Source organism: Pleurodeles waltl, chromosome 10 (genome assembly GCF_031143425.1).
Source record: "Pleurodeles waltl isolate 20211129_DDA chromosome 10, aPleWal1.hap1.20221129, whole genome shotgun sequence".
Lineage (NCBI taxonomy): Eukaryota > Metazoa > Chordata > Amphibia > Caudata > Salamandridae > Pleurodeles > Pleurodeles waltl.
In genome coordinates this window covers 1,024,469,811-1,024,497,532 of record NC_090449.1, presented here as the reverse complement: position 1 = coordinate 1,024,497,532, position 27,722 = coordinate 1,024,469,811, and the positions used below count along the sequence as shown (strand labels likewise).

The window sequence follows — 27,722 nt, the reverse complement described above, 5'->3', positions numbered from 1 at the left end:
GAAATCGACGCAACGCCTGCCGTGAGATCGTAATTTCGGCGCGCAGCCCCGCAGATCGAAGTCTAGAGGAGAAATCGACGCGACGCCTGCCGTGAGATCGTAATTTCGACGCGCAGCCCCGCAGACCGACGCGCAGCCGGAGAACAAGCAGGAAAATCCACGCACAGACCCGGGACATCTGGTAATCCCCGCGATCCACAGAAAGAGACTGTCCGCGCGCCGGAAAACGACGCCCGACTTCCCCGCGTGGAAAATAACGACGCAAGTCCGTGTGTGCTGGGGAGAAATCGACGCACCCACCCTTTTTCCACGCACCTGTTCTCTTGTGGCCCTCTGAGGAGATTTTTCCACGCTAAACCAGGTACTTGTGCTTGAAAGAGACTTTGTTTATATTCTAAAGACTTAAGACACTTTTATATCACTTTTCAGTGATATCTCTACAATTTCCCATTGCAACTTTATTCTTTTTGACCTACAATTATCCTGATAAATATTATATATTTTTCTAAACACTGTGTGGTGTATTTTTGTGGTGCTATATGGTGGTATTGTATGATTTATTGCACAAATACTTTACACATTGCCTTCTAAGTTAAGCCTGACTGCTCGTGCCAAGCTACCAGAGGGTGGGCACAGGATAATCTTGGATTGTGTGTGACTTACCCTGACTAGAGTGAGGGCTTTTGCTTGGACAGGGGGTAACCTGACTGCCAACCAAAAACCCCATTTCTAACAGTGTGTATTTGCTGATGTCTGACACTACTGTCAGCTAAACCTAAGGCTGCTCGACTACACTACCCCCTAAAAGAGTGCCCTAGGATTGCTAGAGTAAGTCCCTGTCCTCTAGGGAACCCCTGGACTCTTGGCACAATATATCCCATTTTGATATGCCATATAAAAAGCCAGCTTCCTACACACATCATCAGGGTTGAACCTAACCCAAGGCTGTGATTGTTTGTGTTCCCACCTAGAGCAGTACATTATGGATTATTTTTGTGCCACAGTGAGACAAAAGCAAAGTAGCGGAATGCAGCCCAAAATAACTACCACTTGAATAGTTGCCTTAGGGCGTCATTACAAAGATAGTGTAAATGCTGTCTCGTTCTGAATCAAAAATGTCTGCGTTCCATACAAACACAAGCAAGTGGGAAAATATTTGTCTGTAACCATAGTGAACAGGATACATAATGTGGAAGATCCTGCTTTGGTTAGGCATTTGAAAAAATCTGATGCACCCTACAGCGATTTGTCATTGTAGCTTCAGATTTAGGCTGGTAATTATTGAAACCAGTGTTCCATCAGAGGGCCTATGTATCAGACTACCCTGAATATATGTATGTCATGTTCACATGTATTTTTTATTTACTACAGCCTCTTTTTTTACCTGTTGCCTTCATCCTAGAATGGAAGATACTGCAACAAAAACATATAGGCCGGAATTTTAACAAAGCAAATCTTTCACGGTGGTCAGAGTGAAAGTTCAGAGAAAGCAAATTGTTTTGGGGTTGCAGCCATGGGGTTGCTTGTGCATTGAACAGTGAATGAGTGGTTCAGGTATCTTCACTGACAGGTAAATGAGCAGAGGAACAGATGAGAATGAGTCAGAGGGCCATGACCGTCCCAGATAGAAGTGGGTGTGGTGCAGCTTAGCTTTGGGAATGCAGCATGGTTGGAAGCACAATGGGCGTGACGCAGAGGGTGTGGTGGTAAATACAGCTCCATTGAATGATCATGCATTGTGGCCCACTGCATAAAGTGAGGCAAGAGGCACAGAGGAAATGGTTGGGAATAAGCTGGCGTTAATGTAACTTGGCTGAAAGCGTGGAGAGAGATGGACCTGCATTGCAAATTTAAACCACATCAGCTTACTGTGTAGGGCAAGGCGGAAGGTGCAAAGTGAGATGACGTGTCTCTAGATCATAGCTGGGGAAGGAGCTTTAGGTCCAATGGTATGTGGACTCTGCTTCCACACAGGTCAGCGTGTATGTGCATTCAGGAGCTATGTGACTGTAGCAGATGCAGTGGCTGATCACAAGGGAAGTCACATGTTTGCAGACCTTTGGGACGATGACTTTGTGTCTCCTCAAGGAAGGATGGTATAATCAGTAGCATTGACATGGACATCTCGATGAGTGACAGGAAGCCAGTATCGAACCACTTGACCATGTGGGTATAGATGCGTGAATGTGCCATTTTCCACCTTGTTGATGGAGTCAAGAGCTAGTCTTTTAAGAGGAGCATTGTTCGTGGACGCTGAAAGCGGGGCAGCATTATGGAGCCTTTAACCTGAGATGCTCAGCATGGGGTTAGACACCTGGTTATGTTTTTGGTTTAACTCAAGAGGAGGGGCTAGAGCCAAACAATCTCAAATGATGGATATCCAGGCAATGGATCTTGCTGGGCCACATGAAGTTAGATTCCCCAGAACATCAATGCATAGATGATAGAGAGGAAATGCTGGGCCCTGACATGCTAATTGTTTTGTGCAGGCTGTAAGTGAGGGGTGTCATAAGTCACCACTAATGACACCCAACCAGTGGATAAGTTTGGGCCTTCAGGTGCAGACCTTAGTTTTTTAGAAAGGGGGCCTAACCAGTTTTAGCCTCCAGCCATTCCCATTTGCCTGGTATTTCTCTGTGGGTGGTCACAGGCACAGCCCTCTGTATTGCTGGACCTAGAGTTACATTATGAAAACTGACCATTCACCTGCTCTCACAAACAAAAGCCAGCTTTGCGTATTGCTCTACAACATCGAGAGTGAGTAGAGAACACCTCTGGTTACTAAATCTTCAAAGAGAAAGTGCCTATGAATGTGATTGAGTAGGAAAGAAGGTTGTTACTTCTCCAGTGTGTGAAAGTCGTTAGGGGTGAGTGAGTGAATGGGGGTTATTCTAACTTTGGAGGAGGTGTTAATCCGTCCCAAAAGTGACGGAAAAGTGACGGATTTACCACCAGCCGTATTACGAGTCCATTATATCCTATGGAACTCGTAATACGGCTGGTGGTATATGAGTCACTTTACCATCACTTTTGGGACGGATTAACACTCCTCCAAAGTTAGAATAACCCCCAATGTCTCTTAGTACGTCAAAGGAGTTTTTGATTTTCTGGAGGACTATGTTTGTATATTTGTTCTGCTTGTTTGGAGATGTAAATCAAGAGTATAGCAGATAGCCAGTTTTGGGAGAACACACAAATGGGGTTCTCTAGGCCTGCGACAGACATAAGGCAGTAGGAATACTTAATCAAGGAATGATTTGCCCCTGTAACACATCTAACAGATTAGAGTGTTCCTGTCCCTGTGTAGTTTAGGACTAGATCAGTACCTCTGTAGTAGGGCTCCGCGAGGATGTGCATAGCTCACTAGTGGGAAAACAGCACTACACGAGCTTCATGGATCCATGTTTGGAGTGCTGCATGGTGTGCGGAAACACGACTGTCGTTGGTCGTTGAATAAAGTTGTCACTGTGCCACCATACTCTTGCATTGTACTCGGGGGCTTATTGCCCCTTGAGTGCTAGAACTTCTTGGCCTAGTCCTAGAAATTGGCCTCTGTTTGTGCTACTGTTGAGGTCTTAGAGCCAGATGTGCTACCATTAGGAATACAGATTTTTCTAATTACACTTCTTTTTTAATCACCATTAGGAAATCGGTATCCCTAATGTATGAAATTCTTTGGAGCTTCATTAGCGATTCCTTGAGGGCCACAAATAGATCTACCCCATGCATATTAATGAGGTAGGTCGCAATTCGCGACCCATTAGGAATCACAGCCGTCACAGGGATGTTGGCCTGCTGAGGTCAGCAGACCGCCATAAATGAGGCAGCTTTTTAATAAAGCAATCTTGTTCTTTTTTTAAATGCAGACCATTTCCTTAAAGGAAAACTAGATGCTTTTAAAAAGAAAAAAAATAATCCTTGCAGTTTTATTTTTTTAAATTAGCCAGTGGACCGTGGGACCACTGCCTGCTCTTCAAAAATATTATTATTTACATTCTCAAAGGGGAAGGGTTCCTTGGAGACTACTTCCATTTTGCCAGTGCATTACCACTACACTTCTGTAGTCGATACATTATTAATGTTTTGCAATCGGAATTCGGTCGCAAAACATTAATACATAGCATTCTGAATCGGTATTTGGAAGGGACACTCCTTCCAAGTACCGAATCAGTATTTAGTCGCAAACCAAAATTGTGATTCGGTAGCTTGCTGCTGAATGACAGTTTTGGTTTGATACATGCCAGAATCCTTTTTTTCCAGTCGTAAATAGACCGATTTTCTGAATCGTTCCATTTGCGACCAGAAAAAACCTTGATAAGTGTGGCCCTTAGTTACTTCTCAGCGTCACCACTCACATAATCAACCTAAAATAGGGTTCTAAGCATGTTAAAAATAATATCTGATATATTTTCACCACCTTGTCTATACTTGCACCCCTGCTCTCCCACAGGTATGCAGTAATTATATGCTTGATGCAATATTTGCTTTTTTAGTGACTACTAAATATTGCACCACTTGTGCGTACTGAAGTGTTGCTAGCACGTTCACATTGAAGCGGCGGGAGATGATGTGGTATCTGCACCAGAGCTGCCAATTTTAGAACTTGGGGCACCCGGTTCGAGGCGAGGGGTCAGTCCACTGCCTGTGATTGTAGGCAAATCACAAAGGGCCAGATGTTGGGGATAGCGATTTCCAAATTGCATTTTTATGCAAATCGAAATTGGAAAACACTGTTCCTAACGTATGAAAACTTGTTTTTATTAAATTAGTGATTCCTGTTGGGTTGCAAGTCGACCTACCTCATGATTATTAATGAGGTAGGTCGCTGATTGTGACTAATTAGAAATGATAAACACCACAGGGATAGTGGCATGCTAGGGTCAGCAGACCACCATGTCTATGATTTCTTTCAAATAAAGCAATGTTTTTTTTTTGTTTACATGCAGACCATTTTTCCTTAAAGGAAAATGGGATTTAAAAAAAAAAAAAAAAAAAAGATTAACGTTCATTTTTCAAGAGAAGACCGTGGTCCCAAGGACCATCAGCTGCTGTTAAAAAAATAATAATATATATATATATATATATATGTATATATATATATATATATATACATTTCATATATTCTCAAGGAGGAAGGGATCCCATGGAGATGCTTTCCAATTTGTGAAACGGTCACCACCTCCTTCCAGGAGGTGGAAAATATTAATGTTTTGTGACTGGAATTTGGTCGCAAAACATTAATGCACTGCAATTTGGTATCTGGAAACCCTAAACATTCCCCTTCCAAATACCAAATTGGAATTGGGTCGCAAATGCAAATTATGATTCTCTAGTTAGTTACCAATCACATTTTGGTGTTAGCACATTTTTTAAAAAGGACTTTTGGGGTCGCAATGGCCTGAATCTGCAAAAAAAAATGCAGTGGACATCCGACCCTTCCTCTTCGTGTGCCTAAAAAAATTTAACCAGACCTTCTGTAACGTAACTGGTGCTCATGTAAAGCGCTCCAATGTCCTTGGGCTGGGTTCGCACTATATAAAACTTCAAAAATGAATAATAAATGAAGTGGCAGAGAATTGCTTTTTATTTAGTGTACACTGAATAATATAATAAGACACTGACATTTGTGAGACCCTTCACTAGAGTGATAAACAACCATAAATTGTGCTGGTAGAGACTACTGTTAATTGTAAAACTTCTGTTTTTGTTTTTAAAACATTGGTCCATGAGTCGCAAGACCTGTGAATATTAAAACTGTCTGGATGTCAAATCCTCACCTTTTCGCGTCATCGGACATACGCTGTTGCAGGCATCTTAGTGTATATCTATGTCTATCAGAAATAGCAAGAGTCAGCAAGAACAGAGCTTGTAAAGATGTGCATGCATGTCATAGCTGATTGACACCCTCCTATTATTTTTGTTTGCAGGGCACATTTGATGATTACCTGGAGCTGTTCCTGCAGTTTGGCTATGTAAGCCTCTTTTCGTGTGTCTACCCGCTGGCGGCGGTCTTCGCGGTGCTGAACAACGTCACGGAAATATATTCCGACGCCTTAAAAATGTGCTGTGTCTTCAAACGTCCGTTTTCGGAACCTGCAGCCAATATTGGAGTCTGGCAGGTATTTTGTTTCTTGTATTTACTTATAAATATAGAAACCCACCTCCCAATTCTTAAAAACCTTTGCCTACCTAGGCTTTACTTACAGGCTCAAAAACTAAAAAAAAAAAGAAAGAAAGAAAGAAAACATGAAGTGTGAGTGCCAGTGACAGATCCTGATTAATTGAGTCAGGATTTACTCACCTTTACATTTACAATTCATGGACAAGATACAGTTCAGAAGAGTGTGAGACTCCAAGCAGAAAACTGCACACACCAGACACATACAGCAGACTCATGATTAGACATAACATTCTAAGACAAATGTAGGAACTGCACAGCCGCATACCCGTATGTGCTGTCTTTTATTACGCTACGCTGTGTGACTCAAGTACTTTCTTTTAACTCAAATGATGAGCACTGGGCTGGACAATATATTGCTGTGTCTCTTGGATGACAGTTGAGCTCTGAGCACTTGCCATCCCCCAACTCCCTCAGAAGCCTGTGACTGCTTGCCCTTATTACCCTGAGACTCCAGTGGGGAAGGGGTGTACTTGGCCTAGTTTGCAGAGCTTAGTAAGACCGACCCCAGGACACCAGTTGCAAACACCTTCAGCCACCATGGTTGGGGCCCTCTGATCCCCTGAAGGGCGACGAACAACAGAAATATTCGCGTAAGATTAAGATTTTGGCAGACTATATATTGGGCTTCATGTTTTTATGAAAGTTGCCTTTTCCGTCTATTTGACATGGAATTCCGTGTTCTATCCTCTCCCACTCACATAACTCTTCTGATTCTGCAACCATTTACCCCATTTATTTGAGCAATCTGCTGCACTGCAGCTGCTGTAACACAACACAAAAGCTGGTGCATCTTCCCCTGGTATCAGCCTGTCCTCTTAATATTGTCCTTCTTTCCTAAGACGCTTGGTTCTGTTTAGGCTTCAAGCCTGTCTTGCGTATTAACGTGGATGATCCTGCCTGCTGCATTTGATACTGTTGACCACTCTTTTCAGGTGAATACCCTTGATTCACTTGGAACTACTAGCACAGTGAACAAGTGGCTATTTCCATACTTGTATTTTGTTTAGAAATGCTTTATTGAAGTAAAGTCAAGTGAGGCAAAATAAAACATCCTCCTAACAACTTAAATGAGTACAAAACGATTATGTTTTCAATCTGGAATCATTTAAAAGGTATGACATAATATATTTCATTCATGTTAAAAATGCTTAGCACTCTAAAAACATTAGATATTAAATATAGCATGTTATACCTTTTTGGAGAGATATAGGTCGGAGAGAAAAAGGAGAAAAGATAAAAGAAGATAAAAAATGAAAGCAAAGTAAAACCTTAACAAAGGGAAAATAAATTAAGCATAAAACGGATCCAACCATATTAAGTAACTTCCTGCTATTAAAATAGTAAATTCATGGAGGTCCAATTCTTGTATTTGTATCAGGAGACAAAACTATTTGAATCAGTTGCGCTGTGTATTTCTCGTTTGCTCTATTTAATGTGTGATTATGCATAACATATTCCACTGTCTGACAAAGGTGATGTAAGTAGTGCCTTTCCTAATAGACATAATAATTTGTAATGCAGTAGCACTAAGTAGATCAACAAATCTCATAAGCATGAAGTTAGTGCACCAAGTATGAGAGCAACCACCTACATAATTGTGTATCTATCAAGTGTGAGTGCGTCTGACCTTATTTGATCTTTTATCATTTTTTTATAAGGGGACGCGTTAGAGGTTCTTTGGACCTTTTGACTACGCTTAGAATGATTCCACCATGGCTCATAACTTCAATAACCACCATCAATCTTTAGGAGTCAATAATCTTTACACACCATGACCCATTTGGCCATGAATAACCACACCATTTAGTAAAGTTAAAATGTTTATTTCCCTGGATTAACAATGCTAATATCACATAAATTAGTCTCAAAACCACTTGCTAAGCGTATACAAACAACAAAGGCTGACCAAAACGTCGAAAGATTTCAGTTTAACTAAAGCATTAATAATTAGACACTTGAGAGTTAGAGTACAGATTAATAGCATCAATACCTGAACAACAGAGATAGTATACATCTAGATTCAACAGGTAAGTGAAAAAATTCTTTGTTATTAACATTTATCAACACATTTGGGCATACTAACTAACCCTCTAATTCAAATAGCATGTTTGGGCTTCATGCAAAACAATTTTAGTCAAGGTTCATTTGGAAAACATCTAACTAAGGCTCTACTAAAAATAGTGGTTGGTACCTAAAGGAAAGAACAAAAATAGCACAGAAAGAATAGCATCTTGTTATACCTATCCTCAATGGATTAGCAAGCTGTGATTTCTCCGTCAGGTGGACATCCGTCTGAGCAGCGTTGGCAAAGAACAGTGAAAGGGATTGGCTCAGCCACAGTTGGGCTCTAAGTTAACTGAACCAACTTAGAAGGCGTTAAGGGCCAGATGTATCAAGCCTTTTTGCATTCGCAAACGGTGCGAATGCCCGTTTGCGAATGCAAAAATGCCTTTCAGTATTAATGAAAGAAATTTGCAACGCAAATTTAAGGAATCGCTAAAATAGCGATTCCTTAAATTTGCGAGCCTGTTTAGAGAATCACAAATTGTGATTCTCTAAATAAGAAATCGCAAATAAGGAATCCTTATTTGTGATTTCTAAACCACATGTAACAAGCAATTCCTAAATGCGAATTGGGCATGAAGGAATCGCTATTACCACCAAGTTGAACTTGGTGGTAACCATGTGCAAATTAAAAAAATGCATTAAAAATGGATTTTTAAAATTGACATGTAACACACACATGCCACCTTTGGCATGTGTGCGCCATACATGTCCTTAAAAAACTTTTCGGGGTGCAGCAGAGGGGGCCTTAGGCCCCCGGCACCCTGGGGTTTGCATTTCCCAAATTTGTGAATTCCAGTTAGGAATTTGCAATTTGGGAAATGCAAAAAATTCACAAATATGGGCCGACAGGCCCATAGGTGGGAATGGGGCCGGTATCGCAATTTGCGATTTGGTAATAGCATTTGCGATTTTTAAGAAATCGCTATTACCGAATCGCAAATATGATACATTGCATTTTGTGATTCAGAAATAGCGATTTCCTAAAAATCGCTATTTCCGAATCGCAAATGCCTTTTGTGATAGATCTGGCGCTAACCCCTTTGCTGCCAGGCCTTTTTCCCCTCAGGTGCCAGGCCTTTTTTTGGCTATTTGGCTTTTTGTCCACATAACCTACCCAAGCCAAATTTGTGTCCCTTTTTTCCAACATCCTAGGGATTAGAGAGGTACTCAGAGTTTGTGGGTTCCCTGAAGGAGACCAAGAAATTAGCCAAAATACAGCAAAAATTTGAATTACAGGGCATTTCTCAAATAGACATCTTGTTTACACACTGTCTTACATTTGGAAGTAAAAAGTGTAAAGAAAGACAAGGCGCAATAACACCTGTTCTTCTATTGTGTGTTCCCCCAAGTCTCCCGATAAAAATGGTACCTCACTTGTGTGGGTAGGCCTAGTGCCCGCGACAGGAAACATAACAAGGACGCATCACATTTTTACAATGAAATCTGATGTGTTTTTGCAAAGTGCCTAGCTGTGTATTTTGGCCTCCAGCTCAGCCGGCACCTAGGAAAACCTACCAAACCTGTGCATTTTTTTAAAACTAGACACCTAGGGGAATCCAGGATGGGGTTGACTTGTGGGGCTCTCACCCAGTTCTGTTACCCAGAATCCTTTGCAAACCTCAAAATCTGGCAAAAAAATACTTTTTTCTCACATTTCGGTGACAGAAAGTTCTGGAATCTGAGAGGAGCCACAAATTTCCTTCCACCCACCATTCCCCCAAGTCTCCTGATAAAAATGGTACCTCACTTGTGTGGGTAGGCCTAGTGCCCGGGACAAGAAATGCCCCAAAACACAACATAGACACATCACATTTTGCCCAAGGAAACTGACCTGTTTTTTGCGAAGTGCCTAGCTGTGGATTTTGGCCTCTAGCTCAGCCGGCACCTAGGGAACCCTACCAAACCTGTGCATTTTTGAAAGCTAGACACCTAGGGAAATCCAAGATGGGGTGACTTGTGGGGCTGTCACCAAGTTCTGTTACCCAGAATCCTTTGCAAACCTCAAAATCTTGCAAAAAAAACACCTTTTCCTCACATTTTGGTGATAGAAAGTTCTGTAATCTAAGAGGAGCCACACATTTCCTTCCACCCAGCATTTCCCCAAGCCTCCCGATAAAAATGGTACCTCACTGTGTGGGTAGGCCTAATGCCTGCGAAAGGAAATGCCCCAAAACACTATGTGGACACATCAAAATTATAAAATACAAAACTACCTGTTTTTTGGGGGGGGGAGGGGGGCACCTGTGTTTTTGATCCTGGGCTCAGCAGCCATATAGGGAAACCTACCAAAGTCAAACATTTCTGAAAACTAGACACCCAAAGGGAGTCCAAGGAGATTTGACTTGCACGGATCCCCCAGTGTTTTCTTACCCAGAATCCTCAGCAAACCTTAAATTTAGCTAAAAAAACAAAATTTCCCATATTTCTGTGTGGGATTGCTGCCCGGGACAAATTTCCTACCACCCAATGTTCCTCACAGTTTCCCGGTAAAAATGATACCTCACTTGTATAGGTGGTCCAAGTGCCTGTGACAGGGAAGAGCCAAAAACATGTTGAAATTGAGGGGGAACCAAAGCGTGTCCAAAAGGGCAGTTTGAAAAAAAAACGTTTTTAGGCTGACAAGTGGGGAAGAATTTTTATTGGTATAGATGCGACAATGCTGGTTGGTAGGAATATTGTGGGTTCCTGCAGATTCCGGAAGGTTCTATCACAAAAATGTGGGAAAAATGTGTGATTTCCAGCAAAGTTGGAGCTTTGCAGGTCATTGTGGGTAAGAAAATGGTGCGGGGAGCATGTGAAGCACACCACCCTGAACTCACCCAGATGTTTAGTTTTCAGATGTGTCTAGGTCTTGTAGATTTTTCTAAATGGCAGCGTCCCTCAGTCGAAAAAGTGCAGCCCTCACCATTCCAAGTGGGACGATTTTGAGAGTTAGACAAGCTCTCATGGCCCAAATGTAAAACAAAAACCCAAAATAATAAATGTCCGCTTGCTTGCCATGGGACAAGATGTTTTAGAGTGAGGGGGGAGAGGCGAAAGACTGTTACGCCCTTCAGTTGGGGTGGGGACATAATCATTCCCATATTGGTTGGCAGCCAAGACCCCACTTTTTTTTTCTTTCAATTCCCTGGCATCTAGTAGGGCTTCTGCCCCTCTGGGTAGTGGATCGGGGCTAGTTGCCCCATCTGCCCCCCGGTGGGCAGAACAACTTTGTCCCCATTTATTTGGGGTGGTGGTATACCGATACCCCCACCTTCTTTTAAAAAAAACAAAACATCTTCCCTGGTCTCTGGTGGGCTTTCTGTCCCTCTTGGGGGCAGATGGGCCTTCCAAAAATAGGCCAATCTGCCCCCAAGGGGGCAGATATGGCCAACAGTAATGTGCCCCCATGGGGAGCGAGCCTTGCCCAAGGGGCTGCCCCCCCCCAAACAAAACATACACACACACCAATCCCTGGTGCCTAAGTGGTTTCTGCCCCCAGGGGGGCAGAGACGGCATAAAATAAATCCCCCCCACCCCAGGGGAGCGACCCTTGCCTAAGGGGTCATTCCCCTTGTGTGAAATTAGCGCAAAACAAACTCCCTAGTGACTAGCGGCCCTGGGGGGCAGATTGGCCTGATAAAAATAGGCTGATCTGCCCCCAAGGGAGGCAGAAATGGCCTCAAATAAATTCTCCCCCCCAGAGGAGCGACCCTTGCCCAAGAGGTCGCTCCCCTCATGACAATAACAATAACAAAAACATATCCTTGGTGTCTAGAGGGCATTTCTGCTGCCCGGTCGCTCCAGGATCGGGCAGCAGAAATGCTCAGAGAGACATCAAAGGAAAGGAAAAGCCTTTCCTTTCCTTTGATGCCTCTCCCACCCTGCAGAGCTTCCAGCGCAGTGGGGGCAGCCTCTGATGAGGTCAGCACGCGATTACACGCTGACGTCATCAGACGTCCCGGGGGGTGTCAGAGGAGGTGGGGGTGGAAGGGGAAGCGATTCCCCTTCCATCCCTGCCCAGGGGAGGGAGGTGCTTGGCCATTGGGGAGCGCTAGCGGCCCATAGCAGGACGTAATGGTTACGTCCTCTGTACCTGAGTGGTGCAAACAAGGACGTAACTGTTACATCCTGGGCACCCAAGGGTTTAAGCTAAGGAATCAGCATTAACACAGTTTTTCTTTATGGGCAAAACTATAAGGAAAAGAACATCTGGAACTGCTGTGCTCCACGAACCGGACTTCTAAGGAGTAGACAGTGAGATCAAATCGACTCAGGGAAAAACTGGACTGGCTTTCCTAAGTGGAATCAGGCTAAGTTAAACTCCACAAAGTATCTTGTCACGCCGTCACTGGTCAAAATATTGTATGTCCACAACAGGACCAATAAACTCTAAAGCCTAAATCTAAAATATGAATAGACAATCTTTCACATGTCGATGATTGGCTCCTCTTCTTCTGATCCCATCATCAGGTTTGTTGGATAACTTTTCAGTTGCAATCCAGCTCCAGTCAGTGCGTCCATTGTTCAATCCTGGGAACATCTTCTTCTCACGCATCAAAGATACATTTGTAACAATCCGTAGTACAGAGTATTTCAGCAGACAGTTCTCACAAGGAAGTTTAAGACATTTAGAGATCGCTTGGCCAGCACCGTGTGAAAAATGATCAATATTAATTCTCTGCTTTCACAAAACATTTACGAACATTTATTTATGCAACTTAACATGAGGCTCTGTCGACTAGGCTCATTATTATTGAAGCAAATATATAGTACTTATATGTTAATATGACCCACTAATACATTTTAGTCTACATGTGCACATCATTTAAACTGTAAGTGCAAATTTGTTATAAATTGTCGTACATGTCATGGTGTCCATATCAGTGGGCACATTCTCCAAACCACACAATTTTCTCTACATTAGCCAAAGTCATGTAAATTCTTAGATATCAATCAATGCAAATTTATTAGTAATTAATTCAGCTTTCACACAAGTGCTATGGAAAATTGAACATATATCAGTAATTTTATCCCAAACTTGTAAACAAAATAAACTAACCTTTGAACAATTAAAGAACGTATGAGATATTTATATATATATATATATATATATATATATATATATATATATATATATATATATATATATATATATATACTTTTTCAGTATCACAAGACCAACATTTGTTATCTGTAGATAATGTAAACCTGAAAAGGGAAGTGGCAGTTAAGAACAATCTATTATAAAAAGAGAACAACATTTTGTTTAATACTAGACATAGGATTTCACACCAAATTTTTGTCCATATTTGGGTGCAGAAAACCTGTTGAGTCAGTTTCCCATTGTAATTCCACTTTACTTATCAACAGTGCTTTCGTACTTGAAAGATGACTGATTCTCCTTTTCTAAGTGCCATCTGTATTCTCACCTCTCCCCTTGAGTTCAGTTCTGAGCCGGCTCCTTTCCTTGATTTTCAGGTCCTTGTTCAGTGCTACTATTTCCTCCTTTGGTTTCTCACTCCCCACCAATGATTCTCATATCTTATGCCCATCACTGCACATTCTTCCTCAGGTCTTTTCCAATTGCTATGAAGCACTGGATAGCCACTCACACCAGGGCTTACGTCTACAAAAACATACATTTTCTTCATCTGTATCTTCTCTCACTCTTCTTCAATAACTCACTCATGTCCTCCCCCCTTGTACTCTTTCCTTATCCTCAACTGCTGGAAACCTCAGTTTCTTTCTGCTTTCCCCAGTACAGCTAGAACATAAAGATATGTCACTAAACATTAGAAGGGTTTGTGCTCATTTCCCAGGTAATACTTCTAGATTCATCATTACTTCTCTATTCAAGAGTAGTCTGAATTATTGCACCTACCACTAGGGCTCAATAAACTCACATATAGATAAATGACTATTAGGGGCTCCTCCTTAAATTCATAAATATTAGAATATGGGCCTGATTTAGATATCGGCGGACAGGTTACTCCATCACAACAGTGATGGATATCCCGTCTGCCAAAAACTAAATTCCATTAAATCCTATGGGATTTAGATTTTGGCATACAGGATATCAGTCACAGTTGTGAAAAAGTAACCCGTCCGCCAATATCTAAATCAGGCCCTTTGTCTTCACATTTGAGGGATCTCGAAAGACTTTTTCAACAAAGATAGATAAAGCTTTCTAACCATGAGCAAAAACGCCTATCTTATATTTTTATTTTACATTTTTTTAGCAAAATGAACATAATGGGGGTCATTTTGACCTCGGCGGTCTTTTGACAAGACCGCCGAGGGACCGCCGTGCTGAAGACCGCCAGTGGTGGCGGTTTTCCACTCGGCGTATTATGACTGCTGCCAGCCCTCCGTCCTTTTCCGGATGGAGAGCCGCCAGCAGCCATACTGGCGGACGGCAGGGAAGTGGAGGTTGCTCCACCTCCACCGCCATGTCAACAGAACACCGCCCACCGAATCACGTTCTGTGATTCGGCGTGGCGGTGTTCTGTTGACGGTGTGGTGGCGGCGGAGCAGCCCCCATGGATCCCGTCCCCTCCCGGAAGATCAATGGACAAGGTAAGTTGATCGTCCGTTAGGGGAGGGGGGTGGGGGGGTGTTGTGTGATGTGTGGGTGCATGGGTGTGTGCGTGTGAGTATGTAGAGGGGGTGTGTGAGTGCGTGTATGCATGCGGGGGTGTAGTGTGAATGGAAATGTGTGCCTCTCTGTCTGTATGTATGTCTGTATGGATGTGTGCATGTATGTCTGAATGAGGGTGTGCGTGTATGACAGTGTGTGTGTCTGTTGGCATGTTTATTCGTGTGTGTGCGGGAATGTGTGTTGGTGGTGCCTGCATGCATGTTGGGTGTGTGTCTGTGTTGTGATGTCGGGGTAGGGGTGGGGAGGGTGGTCCTGCCACCTTTGGAGGGTTGCAGGGGGGTGGGGGGTGTCAGGGACGGACTCGGGGGAAGGGGTGGGGGGTGGCAGAGACCCCTATCAGTGCCAGGGAAAATATTCCCTGGCACTGATAGTGGTTACCGCCATGGAGGTTCCAAACCCCATGAAATCCATGGCGGTAAGCCGGGTTATGATACCGCTGGCGGTCTTGTGACGGCCGCTGGGCTGGAGACCCAAGTCTCCAGCCCAGCTGTCGTCTCCGCCATGGCGGTCTGATCGGAGAAGTGGCGGACCGCCATGGTCATAATTCCAATTCTTTTACTGCCAGCCTGTTGGCGGTAAAACCGCCACTTCTCCATCAACCGCCAGTGTCGTAATGACCCCCAATATGTGTAAAAAGATAGAAACTCTATTGGGCTTAAAAAATATAGCGCCACATTGCTGCTCGCACTTTTTAAAATAGCTTTCTTTTAATAGTGAATAAAGTATGGAAACTGTTCCCATAGGAATATCATCTCATATACATGCTCATTTGAATCTGTCACCTAATGGCACTCGAGTACTGTTGTAGACTCTCGCTATAATAACTGTTGGATTCGGGCAGCAGCACCGCCAAGCATGGGGTCTGATCCCACATCGTGTGACAGCTGTCAGCCTAAACATTTCCAGCCAGTTAGCAGCACCTCACAATTACCAGAGGTAACAGTGATTTGTGGCAGCCTAGTGCCTGACACTCAGACTCAGGGGAGTCATGGTGGAACAGATCTCACCCCTTTCTCTCAGTTAAATGGAGTCTCATACGTGCAAAGACAAAATAGAAGCAGGATCTTGGTTCAATAGGTTTTATTGAAGCAACTGCATTCTATGTAAAAGGCATACATTGCGATTATGAGGCTAATGAAACACAGTGTTATCCCAGCAGTGATCAAGAAAGCGAAACACAAGAAAATGCCTACCATATTGTCATACTAGTGTGTCTAATATCCCTATCTACACTACTAATTTTCTACATGAGATCAAATAGCAGTAGTAGCCCTAATCCACCCTCTGGCCCCAGGAAGGAAGCCCAACCCCCATACCTGTGTTCAGCAGTAAAGGAGAGGTCTGCTAGTCTGCTTGGAATCCTCCCACGTCAACGAAGAGGAACCAAAATCCCAGAATGCATTACCGGGGAAGTTGATCCTGCTGTATTGTTCATATACCAAATAAAGCTACAATCGAAAGAGACCTGTGAAGCATGCTATGAAATCAGCGGCTCTTACATGTCTCATGGACAACACATTTTTTATTTTATCTGAGAATAGTGAACATTGCCTTTCATTTCTTTTTTAATGGAGAAAATGAAAATGATTTGAGAAGCTTTTTGGCTCCATATACCTTTAAAGCCATTTTGACTTTCTAATGGGGTTAATAACATATTCTGGTTAGTTTTAAAAAATATATAAATCAAAGAAAGTAAGTGTTTCATCTAAATAGGAAGTATTTACGGTTGGAGAGACTTTTTTCCACTGTTGAAAAAGGGTGTTCAGATCCTGTAGATGTGTGCAGAGGATGTAATATTTATTAATTTAAAGAATGCTTTCATAACTGAGAACAGGTGACATAGTTAAGATTTTTTTATCTTTAATCTTATGTTTCTCATACCAACATCCCAGCTTCCTTTGTCATAAGCATGTTGGCTATTGGCAGGTAACACAAACCATGCTGCTTAAGGCAATTAGCAGCCTATCCGCTGTCTAACTGAGATCACATCCAGTCACACAATCACACATGTCCTCTGTTTTGTGGATCTACACCTTCTTACAGTTTTTAAATGTCCTTGCCCTCCCTCCTACCCGAGACATCATCTGTTTTCCGTTTGTTCTGTTTACTTGATCTTCATCATCGAAGTGAAATGGGCCACCTGGATACCAAGGCGATGTCAGGAACCGTCACCCAATACATATAATGGCAAGGTTTGGCATCCCATGAGCCCTTCCTTGAAGCTGGATGTCCCACACAACATACACAGTACTTCAGGCTGCCACATTTGTTTTCTAGCAGTCATTTAGGGCTGTCCCTCTCTGCCTGCTGCCTGACAGGGGTTACAAGGTGTCTTGCAGGCAATGGACCTTCACCTTTCTTTCACACAGGATCAGGTTTTGGGTATTGCAGCTCAGTTGTTTAAAGACACAACTGAAGCACCATGACAAACTGAAAAACACCAGAAGCAAAAGTGAAATTGGGTGCACTACTAGTTAGCAAAGGAAACTGGACCAAGTCTCACATTAATGGATCTCACTTTTACAAAGTCCTCGGGGCTCAAGTTTGGAAAGCCCTGGACAAAATACTGGAAATTAATAAAGTCTTTAGTAACAACAGACAACATTTCAGACATATTTCCAAATTGTAGGGATTCTTCCTTCTGTGCTCAGTCTCCTAAACAGGAAGATTTGCATCCAAAAACAGAATGGATATCTCACTTGCAAGCTGTAAAATCGTACCTGGTTACATAGACATGGCGTTTGTGTATGCTGTAGACCTTGATGAGTGCTGTAAAATAAAATCCAGTTTCTTCTTTAGGACGTCTGTCATATTTAATACAGTAGAAATCCCCTCAGTTGAATGTTTGCAGATTTAAGATAGAAGGAGGTGTCCCCTGTCCATCTTGCGGTTCTAGGTCATCAAAAGGAACAAGCAGATAACAGGATCCTGAGTAATGGCTGCATTTAAATGTTGACTATATTGTGGCAAAGATTTTATTGCAGGGATAATTTCAGGGCTCAACTATGGTATGAGGCTGGAGCATCCACAGGAGAGAAAGACATGTCAGGCTTGGTCACTGATTAGCGGAATTACTTACTTCAGGAGTAGCACTGGAATCTGGGACAGAATCAGGAGTGACTGTATTGGCATCAGGAGTCAGGCTCAAACCAAAAGACATCCAACTTGCAAGACTATCATCTTTCTATGTTTTGCGACTGTATTTTAGTCGCAAATCATTGATACATACCATAACGTATTGCTGTGTGGAATGGACTTCTAAACCATGCCCCTTCGAAATAGCGATTTGGTATGCCTTTCTAAAGCTATTTTGTGATTCAGTGACCTGCTACCAGAAAGGGTAAAATCATATATTTTGTATTCATTTAAAAAAAGCCATTTGAATGGCAGGCTTTGCGACCACAAAATGGCTTAGTACACGAGGCCCTTGGTCATGAGAAGGACACTCTACTTAAGACTACAGGCTGGAGTCAGACCTTTCTCCTTCAGCTGAGCTAATTGGACGATAGTTTTTGGGCTGCAACCTAATGTCAGTATCTGTTAATTTTGTTATCCTTTAAAAAAAACTACAGCACAATTTAGACCATTGACATAGTAGCTCCTTTTCTCATGACCTTTCAAAGGTTAAGTTTTTTCAGGACTGTGTGCTTGTGGTGGCTGAACCACATATTGCCTACTGGGATTTGTCCTCTCTCTGCCCCCCCCATCTGGATTCTCTTTCCCTCCATCACCTCCGCTCAAGTCTCATTCTTCCTCCTCTGTGTGGTACAGGGTCTGCTAGGGCAGAAGTGATGTGTTTTAGAGTCTTGAATGTAAGGGAGGCAACTATTGTTCATATTTTCCCTTTGGGACAGACTGTACAAATTCACTTTTAAAATATCCAATGAGGCTGCAATTTGTGTCTTATATATGTGAGGACCCAATGATCTTATGAGTTTTTGAGTATATAAGCAAAAATAACTGTTCAAAGTAGATTGCTAAGTATTTACAAACCCTAAGTTTGTACATCCAGTGGGCTTTAATTATGGGAAGTTTTGCTACCTTTGCTTATACCTATAGTTGTAATGACCCTTAACAATCTCATGCTATAGATCATACAAATTTTACTAATATTCTCCCCTTTATTGACCTGTACCCCAAACACACAGTCATGACCAGCCACTGACAATGTTTCTTGTCTCATCCTTTGTTCCAGTTGGCTTTTGAAGCGATGGGTGTGATATCAGTGGTCACCAACTGTGCCCTAATAGGGATGTCGCCACAAGTCAATGCGCTTTTCCCAGACGACAAAACCGAGCTGGTTTTGATTGTGGCTGCAGTGGAGGTAAGGTAAAACAGTGCACACATTTGAGATGTCCTTCAGAGTGTTAACAGTATGCAGCTGATATTGAAATTATTCTGATGCTGAGATATAAATGTTGATGAAGAATGTTTTTTTTCCAGCATAGTCTCAATATGAATGTTGTAGTTCGTCGTATGATTGTAGTCCATTTCGATTTTTTTTGTGGATTTTTTTCCCCGTTTACCTCTAATAATATTTTACGGCATCTCTAATGCAAGGCATTTAATCATCTACATCAACTGCACTTTTCAGCATCAAAAATTATTGCATTCACTGGGTTTTCGGCAACAGACTATTATAAAAGTTAACGTAATGTTCAAGCAGGAATATTAACAAACCATTTTGCAAGTACTTGGTAGTAATACAAATATCACACAATGCTATGATGTGTTCTCAGTTTTATGCACTTGCCACTTATATATCTCGAAGGTCCCCTGACAAGGTAGTCCAGATATCACATCAGGGTGGGATGGACACTTATGATGAGAAAACAGCATTTGAAGAAGTCTAGTGTATCCATGCCTGAACCCCTTAGTGTATCCATGCCTGAACCCCTTAGTGTATCAATGCCTGAACCCCTTCTCTTGTAAAAAAGAAAACTCCCCATTCATGGGGAGATTATATTTTCATGACATTTTGCAAAAAGAAAATAAAGCAATAATACTGTGCTTCCTCCTAGCTTTGAATGATAGAGTTTTAGGTTTTGAGGAAAAGAACAAGGTCTTGGGCTCCGTTTCAAATTTGGGTTGAATATCAAAAATATATTTATTGATTTACTTGGAGTTTATAGTGGTACATATTGTCTTATTGTCACTGCAGTATGTAGCAGACATTTGAGAGTCTGACTTCTGTAATCAGAGGTAAGCACTGTCCGCTGAATGTGAGGTATAAACCCATATTCAGTATTCACTGTTTGCTGTCCTTGTTAGTGGGCTGTAGCGGAACACTCTTTTTTTTTTTCTTTGTAAGTATTTTATTGTTTTTTTTAAATAATATAACACACAAAAAATTAAACCATTCTTCACCCTTCCTCCCATTCCACCACTCAGGTCTCCGGTAGTCCAATTGTTCATACATCGCAAGACCATCCTTTCCATACTTTGTTTAATTTCTTAGGGCATCCTCTACCTTTATATATTTCTTTTGCTTGTATGTAACTCAGATACATTTCCCATTCCCAATCTTTTGCCTTCGGGGTCCCCTCCAATCCGCAACCATGTGCTAACTCCCCTTTGGCCAGCATGAACCCTAAGTTAATGAGTATTCGGTGGTATGGCGTGGCGTCAGAGTCAGTCCATATTCCAAATAAGGCCAGTGGCACATTCATCTCTATCCCCACTCCAGTGACTGCCTCTAGTCTATGATGTACCTTCTTCCAAAACTCTTTCAATAATGGGCAGTCCCAAAGGGTATGGAATGAGGTCCCTGGCTGCCCACATTGTTGCAAACAGGTGGGCTCAGGCATTTTTCCGATAGTATGCAGGTGTGTTCTATTGTAGTAGACTCTATATAAGATTTTTAGTTGTATTAATGAATAACTGGCTTTAATTGCTACAAGCTTGGGAAATTGTAACACCTCTGTCCAGTCTTCATCTTCCATCTCACCAATATCAGTCTGCCATTTATAATATGTATTTGTTAGCGGCGTCCGGTATGTAAGAGAGATCTTTCTTTTCCAGGGAACCATCTAAGAACCTATATTCTAGTGTAGAGGACTCCATAGTTTCATCTCTAGCCACAATCTGCAAGGCGCAGTGCAACTGAAGGTGTCTAAATAGTTGAGAGGTTTGCATTGGATATTCTGTTTGAGAATGTGAGAATGGTGCCATTCTGTTGAGACATCTGCCAACATGCATATTCCTATGAGGTCCTATTGTCTAAAACCTTTCAGTGTTGTGACATCTTGTAACCTTGTGCCCAACCATAGTGGCGTCCTTGGCGTTAGTCAGCCTTTCCAACTCATCGCTCTTTGTATCTCATGCCACAGTTCCACTTTCAGTCTTGTGGCTTGGGTGGGTGGGCATCCTTTCTCAATTTCCCCCCCATATAAGACGTGTAGCTAACCTTTCTCTCCTATCACTTCCATATCCATTTAAAACGTTGGGTGGGTCAGCGGTGCAAAGGCCCAGCCATTAATTATGGATACGTGTGCTGCTTCATAATATCCTTTTATGTTAGGGAGGGCTATTCCTCCTTCATCTCTGGAGAGCTGTAAGCTAGCAAGCGCTATCCTCGATGTGCCACCTTGCATGAGAAGAGTCTGTAGAAGTTTATCTACTTCATGGAAACATTGTTTAGGCAATCTATAGGGGGTATTTTGTAATATGTAAAGGAACCTGGGGAGGGTTACCGTCTTAAACACTGCCCCTTTTCCCAACTGGGAGAAGGGCAAGCCTCTCAATGCTTTACTTCCTGTCCTAGGCTATGCAACAAGGGTGCATTAATATCATCATAGTGTATAGTAGCAGACGTGGATATCCAAAGTCCCAGATATTTAAGGTGTGTCCTTTCAATCTGTAGCAGAAGAGATACTCTCGCTTCCCAAGTACCCACTGGAAAAATTAAGGATTTATTCCAATTAATATGAAGTCTGGAGTATTTTCCAAAGATCTCCAATATTTCTCTAATTCTATCTACAGTTTTGTCCAGGTCTACCAAATAGAGCAACATGTCATCAGCATACAGCAATATATGCTCTTCCCTCGAAAAATCCCACCGCCAGCTTTCGATTTGTGCATCACGTCTCACCCATTCCGCTAGCGGTTCTGTGGTTAATGCAAACAATAACGGCGACAGGGGGCACCTGGAATATATTGGTGAGAATGCTGTCTACCTTCACTCTTGCCTGAGGTGCTGTGTATAGTAGATGGATCCTTTGTAGAAATGTGAGGCCAAAGCCCATTTTCGGTAATGCTGGAAACAAATAGGGCCATCATATTCTTTATGAGCATAGACGAAGGGTACCTCCAAAGGCATCTGCAGCTCTGCGCTGCTGCCATATTATTCTATAATCTTCTAAGATTAAAGAGGGTAGAGTGATGGAGCATGAAAAAGTTTTGATCTGGCTGTATCAGGTCTAGTATCACTCCCCTTAGTCTATTGTCAGTGCCTTTGCCAATATCTTAGCATCTACATTCAGCAATGATATGGGTCTATATATGTCCCATCTATCCGCCGGTTTCCCTGGCTTTAGGATGCAAACTTCTGTTGTGTCCGTAGATCCCCAGGCAATTCCCTTTTTTCATAAGCCTTAATACACATCTTTTGTAAGGGAGGTACCTCCTTCGCAGCCATATGACGAAAGACAATCTTTCACAGCGGCCTGTAGCTCTGCCTCGACATAACTATGAGTTACTCTATAAAACTCCTATAAACAACCTGCCACCATCTATGCTATAAGCTTGCTAGTTTGTAATTTGCCCCCTCAAGGGTTTATCATGGCTGTTATGTATGATCTTGCTGTCTCCCTTTTTGCCAGCCATGCAATCAGTTTCCCTGCTTTATCTCCCCTTTCATATATTTTCTGTTGTTGTGCTTAATATATTAATTTTACCTAGTTTGTGACTACTGCTTTATATTGTGCTCTTTTCTGTTCTAGTTGACAAGTTATGTCCTTTGATTATGATTGGGCCTGTCTGTCTTCTAATTGTCTTATCTCCCTTTCCAAATCTGCTCATTCTTGTCTTTCCTTCTTTTATGTGCTAGCCCTCTAGCTATTATCTCCTTTCGTAATGTCGCTTTGTATGCCTCATATAGAATGATCTCATCGGTGTCCATCTTCCTGTTTTCTTCATCTGTGACTTTGGCCAACCCCTCTACTTCCTCTGTAGAGATTAGGCTCCATGCCTCCACTCGCCAAGTTCCCATCCGTCTTGCATTGTGAGTCTGTATTCTGATCTCAAGGGGGGAGTGATCTGAGATACCCCATGCTTTAAATTGTGCATCTATACATCTGTGGAATGTCGGTGCAGGTGTAAACATATAGGGGGTTATTCCAACTTTGGAGGAGGTGTTAATCCGTCCTAAAAGTGACGGTAAAGTGACGGATATACCACCAGCCGTATTACGAGTCCATTATATCCTATGGAACTCGTAATACGGCTGGTGGTATATCCGTCACTTTTAGGACGGATTAACACCTCCTCCAAAGTTGGAATAACCCCCATAATCTATACAGGAGCTTATTTCACTCTTTGAATCACATTCCAGGGTATTAAAAACTGTGAAAACAGGCAAATTCCACACATGAAGAATTCTAGATTTGTCCAGGGAAACCTACATATATAAGAAATATTGTTTCTCCAGTATCTGAGTTTTCTTGCTCCCATCAGTGACATTGTCAGACCCTGAGCATTCATGCCCCAAGTTGTAAGGCTAAACAGATCCCCACCACCCTGCTTGAGGAGTCTTTTTTCAGCTGACACAAGCAAAAATGCCCATTTTAGCAAAGCCTTGGTAGGAAGATAACCTTGGATCTATTGTTTTGTTACTCTTTCTTCACATTACTGTCTGGACAGCTCTTTATTTGGTGAAGCAGGTCCTTCTTTGTTCTGATAGGTTCCTTTTTGTCTAAGATGTCTGTGTTTCCACAGTGTGGGAAACAGGATTGTTAAAATATGGGCGTGAGTGGTCACAATCTTGATCAGAGCCATGGCAAAGGTCCCAAAATGTCAAAACAGTCATATTTCTATTACATGAACTATTTTGTTTTTTAGGACTCTCTAGATTACTTTGGTAGTCTGGCACAAGCAGCAAGGCCTTTCTCAGAGAAAATTGCATATGGTACATGAATATCAGCACAAAAACTATATTAGAGTTAAGAAATAAGCATCTTAAAATTCCCTGACATTTTTCTTTGAAGCAATAAAAATGTAATGATTAACACGACACAGCAAAATGACATTGGTGATGCGTGGCTTCCACAATTTTTGCCCATGCCCCTTTTTGCCACTGCATAGTCCAGATTTACTAACACTGATATGTGGAGAGATAATTTGCGTTCCTTATACTTGAGACTTGGTTGATATCCTCTTGTTGATAAGTCAGCCTAACTACTGATTCTCATTGTCTGTGCACTGTGTCCCAATACATACCAATCACGGGCAACTCCCATATAGTATGCAAAAATGTGCCTATTCCATTGCATCCCCACAAGCACTTATCAGCTATTGACCTGTCTCCATATAACAGTACTTACCTGGTAGAACAAACTCTTTGCAGATTTTTGAGCTGCATAAGTCTAAAACTGGCTTTGATTATTGTTTCCTTGTTCAATTTATTGAATCTCAAGGCCCCCAGCCATTAGTCACCTTCTAAATTGCCTGCGTCCTGGACCCAGATAATGCTCAGCTTTGCCAAGTACCTGTGTTACAGAAAGGTTCTGGGACAGTACCCCACTGCGCAATTCTGTCTCCAACAATCGAGTTTCTCGAGGTGAGGTCTCATTTACTTCGAGGGAATAGGATGTGTTACTATCCCCTACGCATGCCTGAAGGGCAAGCTGGAGTTGTAGGTATCTAGAGGTCTGTGTACGCTCCGACTCATATTCCTGCTGTGTATGTTTAAATGGGACTATACTATTAATTCCCCACTCCTCACCCAATGTCCATTTTTCTACTATGTCAAATTCCTTGAACCTTGATAGGTTGTTCACCATGTTTGCGTATTGTAGCTAGATGTCAACCCTATGACCCATCCCATCTCGCTGTTGAGTTTCTGCCACATTGTGCCAATCACTTTAGTGCTAAGCAGAGTGTCGCCATATAGGAAATGTGAGTAGCCATTTGCATGCATAATATGACAATCTCGTCTATAAGCTTTATCGTCTTGAGAAGCAAAAAACCCTCCCATTGATATTAGTTGGTGGACAGCCTGGTAGTATTTCCAAACATTTGGAAGTGCTACTCACTTCCCCCAGAACAGGAGTCTGTGAAGCATCTCATGGGCTATTCTAGGGGATTCCCTCTTCCAAAAATGACTTCTGGCCTTATCTACCATTTGATGCAATACAGTCCCCAGTATCTTTGACAGCGTGTTTTGTATTATGTATACTTTCAGGAGAATATTGATTTTGGAAAGTTCAGCACGGCCCAGCAGAGACATAGGAAGTGATTTGCAGTCAGAGACACCAGTTGCGGCATTCTATAACAATGAGTATCTTCGTGGCAATAATCTGGATATCTCTGGGTCAACCAAATCGGGAATTACTGTTATTAATCTATTGGCAAACACCTTTTCTAATGCATTTGTCACTCTGTTACTTAAGGAGATCGGATGAAACCAACCTCCAACTCTCCTTCAGTTTTCCCTTTTTGGGGATCACACCACTATCACCTATCCCAGATTGACAAGTCGGTTTCCTTCTTCACAGGACTATCGACACATAGTTAACATTGTTTTGAGTGTTTCTTCTGACATTTTTTATGGAAGTCTGTTGTCAGTCATTTGGAACCAGGCATTTTCCTAGGCTGTAGTTGTGCTACTGCAGTCCTCAGTTCCTCCAAATAAGACCCTCCTCTAGTTCCTGTCTGTGTATTACAGTCAGGCTGCTTGTCAAGAAGGCAGACATAGTCATTCATTTCTGAATCAAGCCATTCCACTTCGGGAGCACAGTATGTTCCAAAGTAGTCCGCAGTTCTCTTTGCCACTGCCCACTCATTCTTTAGTCTTTCCCAGATGTTGATGAGGATGTACAAATTGTGCTGCAGCCTCTCGTCTCTGGCTTTATATCCAGGCAGGAAGCTATTAAAGCTGCTTGGCACGAACGTCTGTGCAGCTGTACTACACTGCAATTGCATTTTCTTTTATTTAGTAATCCCTTGCATGCATCTCTCTTAATCTGCAGTACTCTTGGCAGTCTTTGCTGCAGTTTTAAAGACTGTGCTTGGTGATACCTTTCAGCAAATTAACTTAAGGATCTCAAACTATTTCCACCTATTACTCTATTCCTTGACCACAAGGTGTGATGGAGCATTTAGCAGTTATGCTCTAAATTAGGTCAACAATCTTTGTGAGTCCTGCTTAGGGTTAAGCTAGAAAGATGGAAAAATCCATTCAGCGTAATCAAAATTTAAACAGTGTAACCTATTAGGACCCAAACTGTAAAAACCCAAGTCAGAAATCAAGCTTAAAGGGTTTTATTACAAGTTAACACTCAAGTTAATGTAAGTGATTCTCAAAACATGCTGTAAAGATACAGAATAACAATAGAACAACCATAACGCCAAAAGAACTGTAGGTGTGCTAACTTAAGGCAAACTAATAGTTCAGATACAGCATCACAAAATATCAACAATGTGATCTAATGCTCAATAAAGAAATACTGGTGCAAACTATTGCACATTAGTGCGATTTAAAGTCATCTAACTAAAGAAGCTATGGGCAATCAGGAATCTCCTAAAGAACCCTAAAGAATGCATATTTTGCAATCTAAAGCACACAAGGACAAAGAGCAAAAAGCCAAAATAGGACAAAAATAATTTGGGAAAAGGTCCTCAGGTGCACAAGGAAACCAAAGAAGGCACAAATTGAGAAAATAGGGAATATGTCAGCATACAAGAAGCTTGATCAAGAGTCTTCTCGGGGAATAAAGTGTTAGCCTAAGCCACACTCAGCAAGCATGAGGAAAGGGAATCAGAAGTCTGTACCTCTCAAAGTCCAAGGGAATCTATTGTAACATCAATTAGTGAACATCGTAGTTAAAACAATGGTTTGATTAACTAGTGCCTCCTCTGAACAGGAAAGTTCCAGTTCCATCTTCTCACATCTCACAATGCAATATCTTCATTCTTTCCCAAGACTGTCCTGGGACGGAAAACATCTTTGGTCTCTTGCATGACATTGCAACGTGGTTGAATAGTGGTCCTCCCTGATGTTATTCTGCAATGCTTTTAGTTCATCTATTGTATCTACAACCTTTAAGGCAAATGCTTCAGCTGGTTCGAGTTCTGGCTCACTTATCGAATTCCATTCATCCCTGAGTAATATACAGTTCAAGGCACAAAATCTTGCGACTTGATCCGCATATGCATTTCCCAGAGAAACATAGTCCTGTCCTTTTGTATGAGCACTGCACTTTACCACTGCAACTTCAGCTGGCACTTGAATGGCGTGTAACAATTCCCTTATCCTTTCCCCGTTCTTCACTAGGGATCCTGAAGAAGTCAGGAAACCTCTCTGTGACCATAGTTGTCCAAAGTCATGCACAATCCCAAACCCATATTGACTATCAGTGTAAATGGTGACTTTCATCAATGCGGACAGTTGACATGCTCTGGTAAGGGCTACAAGTTCTGCTACTTGTGCAGAATAGACTCCTTGAAGCCATCCCGCTTCCAAGACACCTGTTACAGTACATACAGCGTATCCTGCTTTCAAAATCCCCATCCCGTCTCTTAGACATGAACCATCAATAAAAAGAATTTGGTCATTTTCATCAAGCTTAGTATCCTTAATGTCCGGTCGGGGTTTTGTGCAAAATTCAGTCACCTGAA

General features: G+C 42.1%; 1 protein-coding gene across 2 annotated transcripts in view; it reads left to right on the top strand.

Annotated features, from left to right (window-relative positions):
* Window positions 1-27,722, top strand: part of ANO10 (anoctamin 10) — a 515,470-nt gene that overhangs the window by 111,407 nt on the left and 376,341 nt on the right. For both annotated transcript variants that reach the window (XM_069211970.1, XM_069211969.1), the window contains exons 10-11: window positions 5,928-6,119; window positions 19,084-19,212. In XM_069211970.1, coding sequence (XP_069068071.1) covers window positions 5,928-6,119; window positions 19,084-19,212 — 321 coding nt within the window. The remainder of the gene's footprint in view (window positions 1-5,927; window positions 6,120-19,083; window positions 19,213-27,722) is intronic.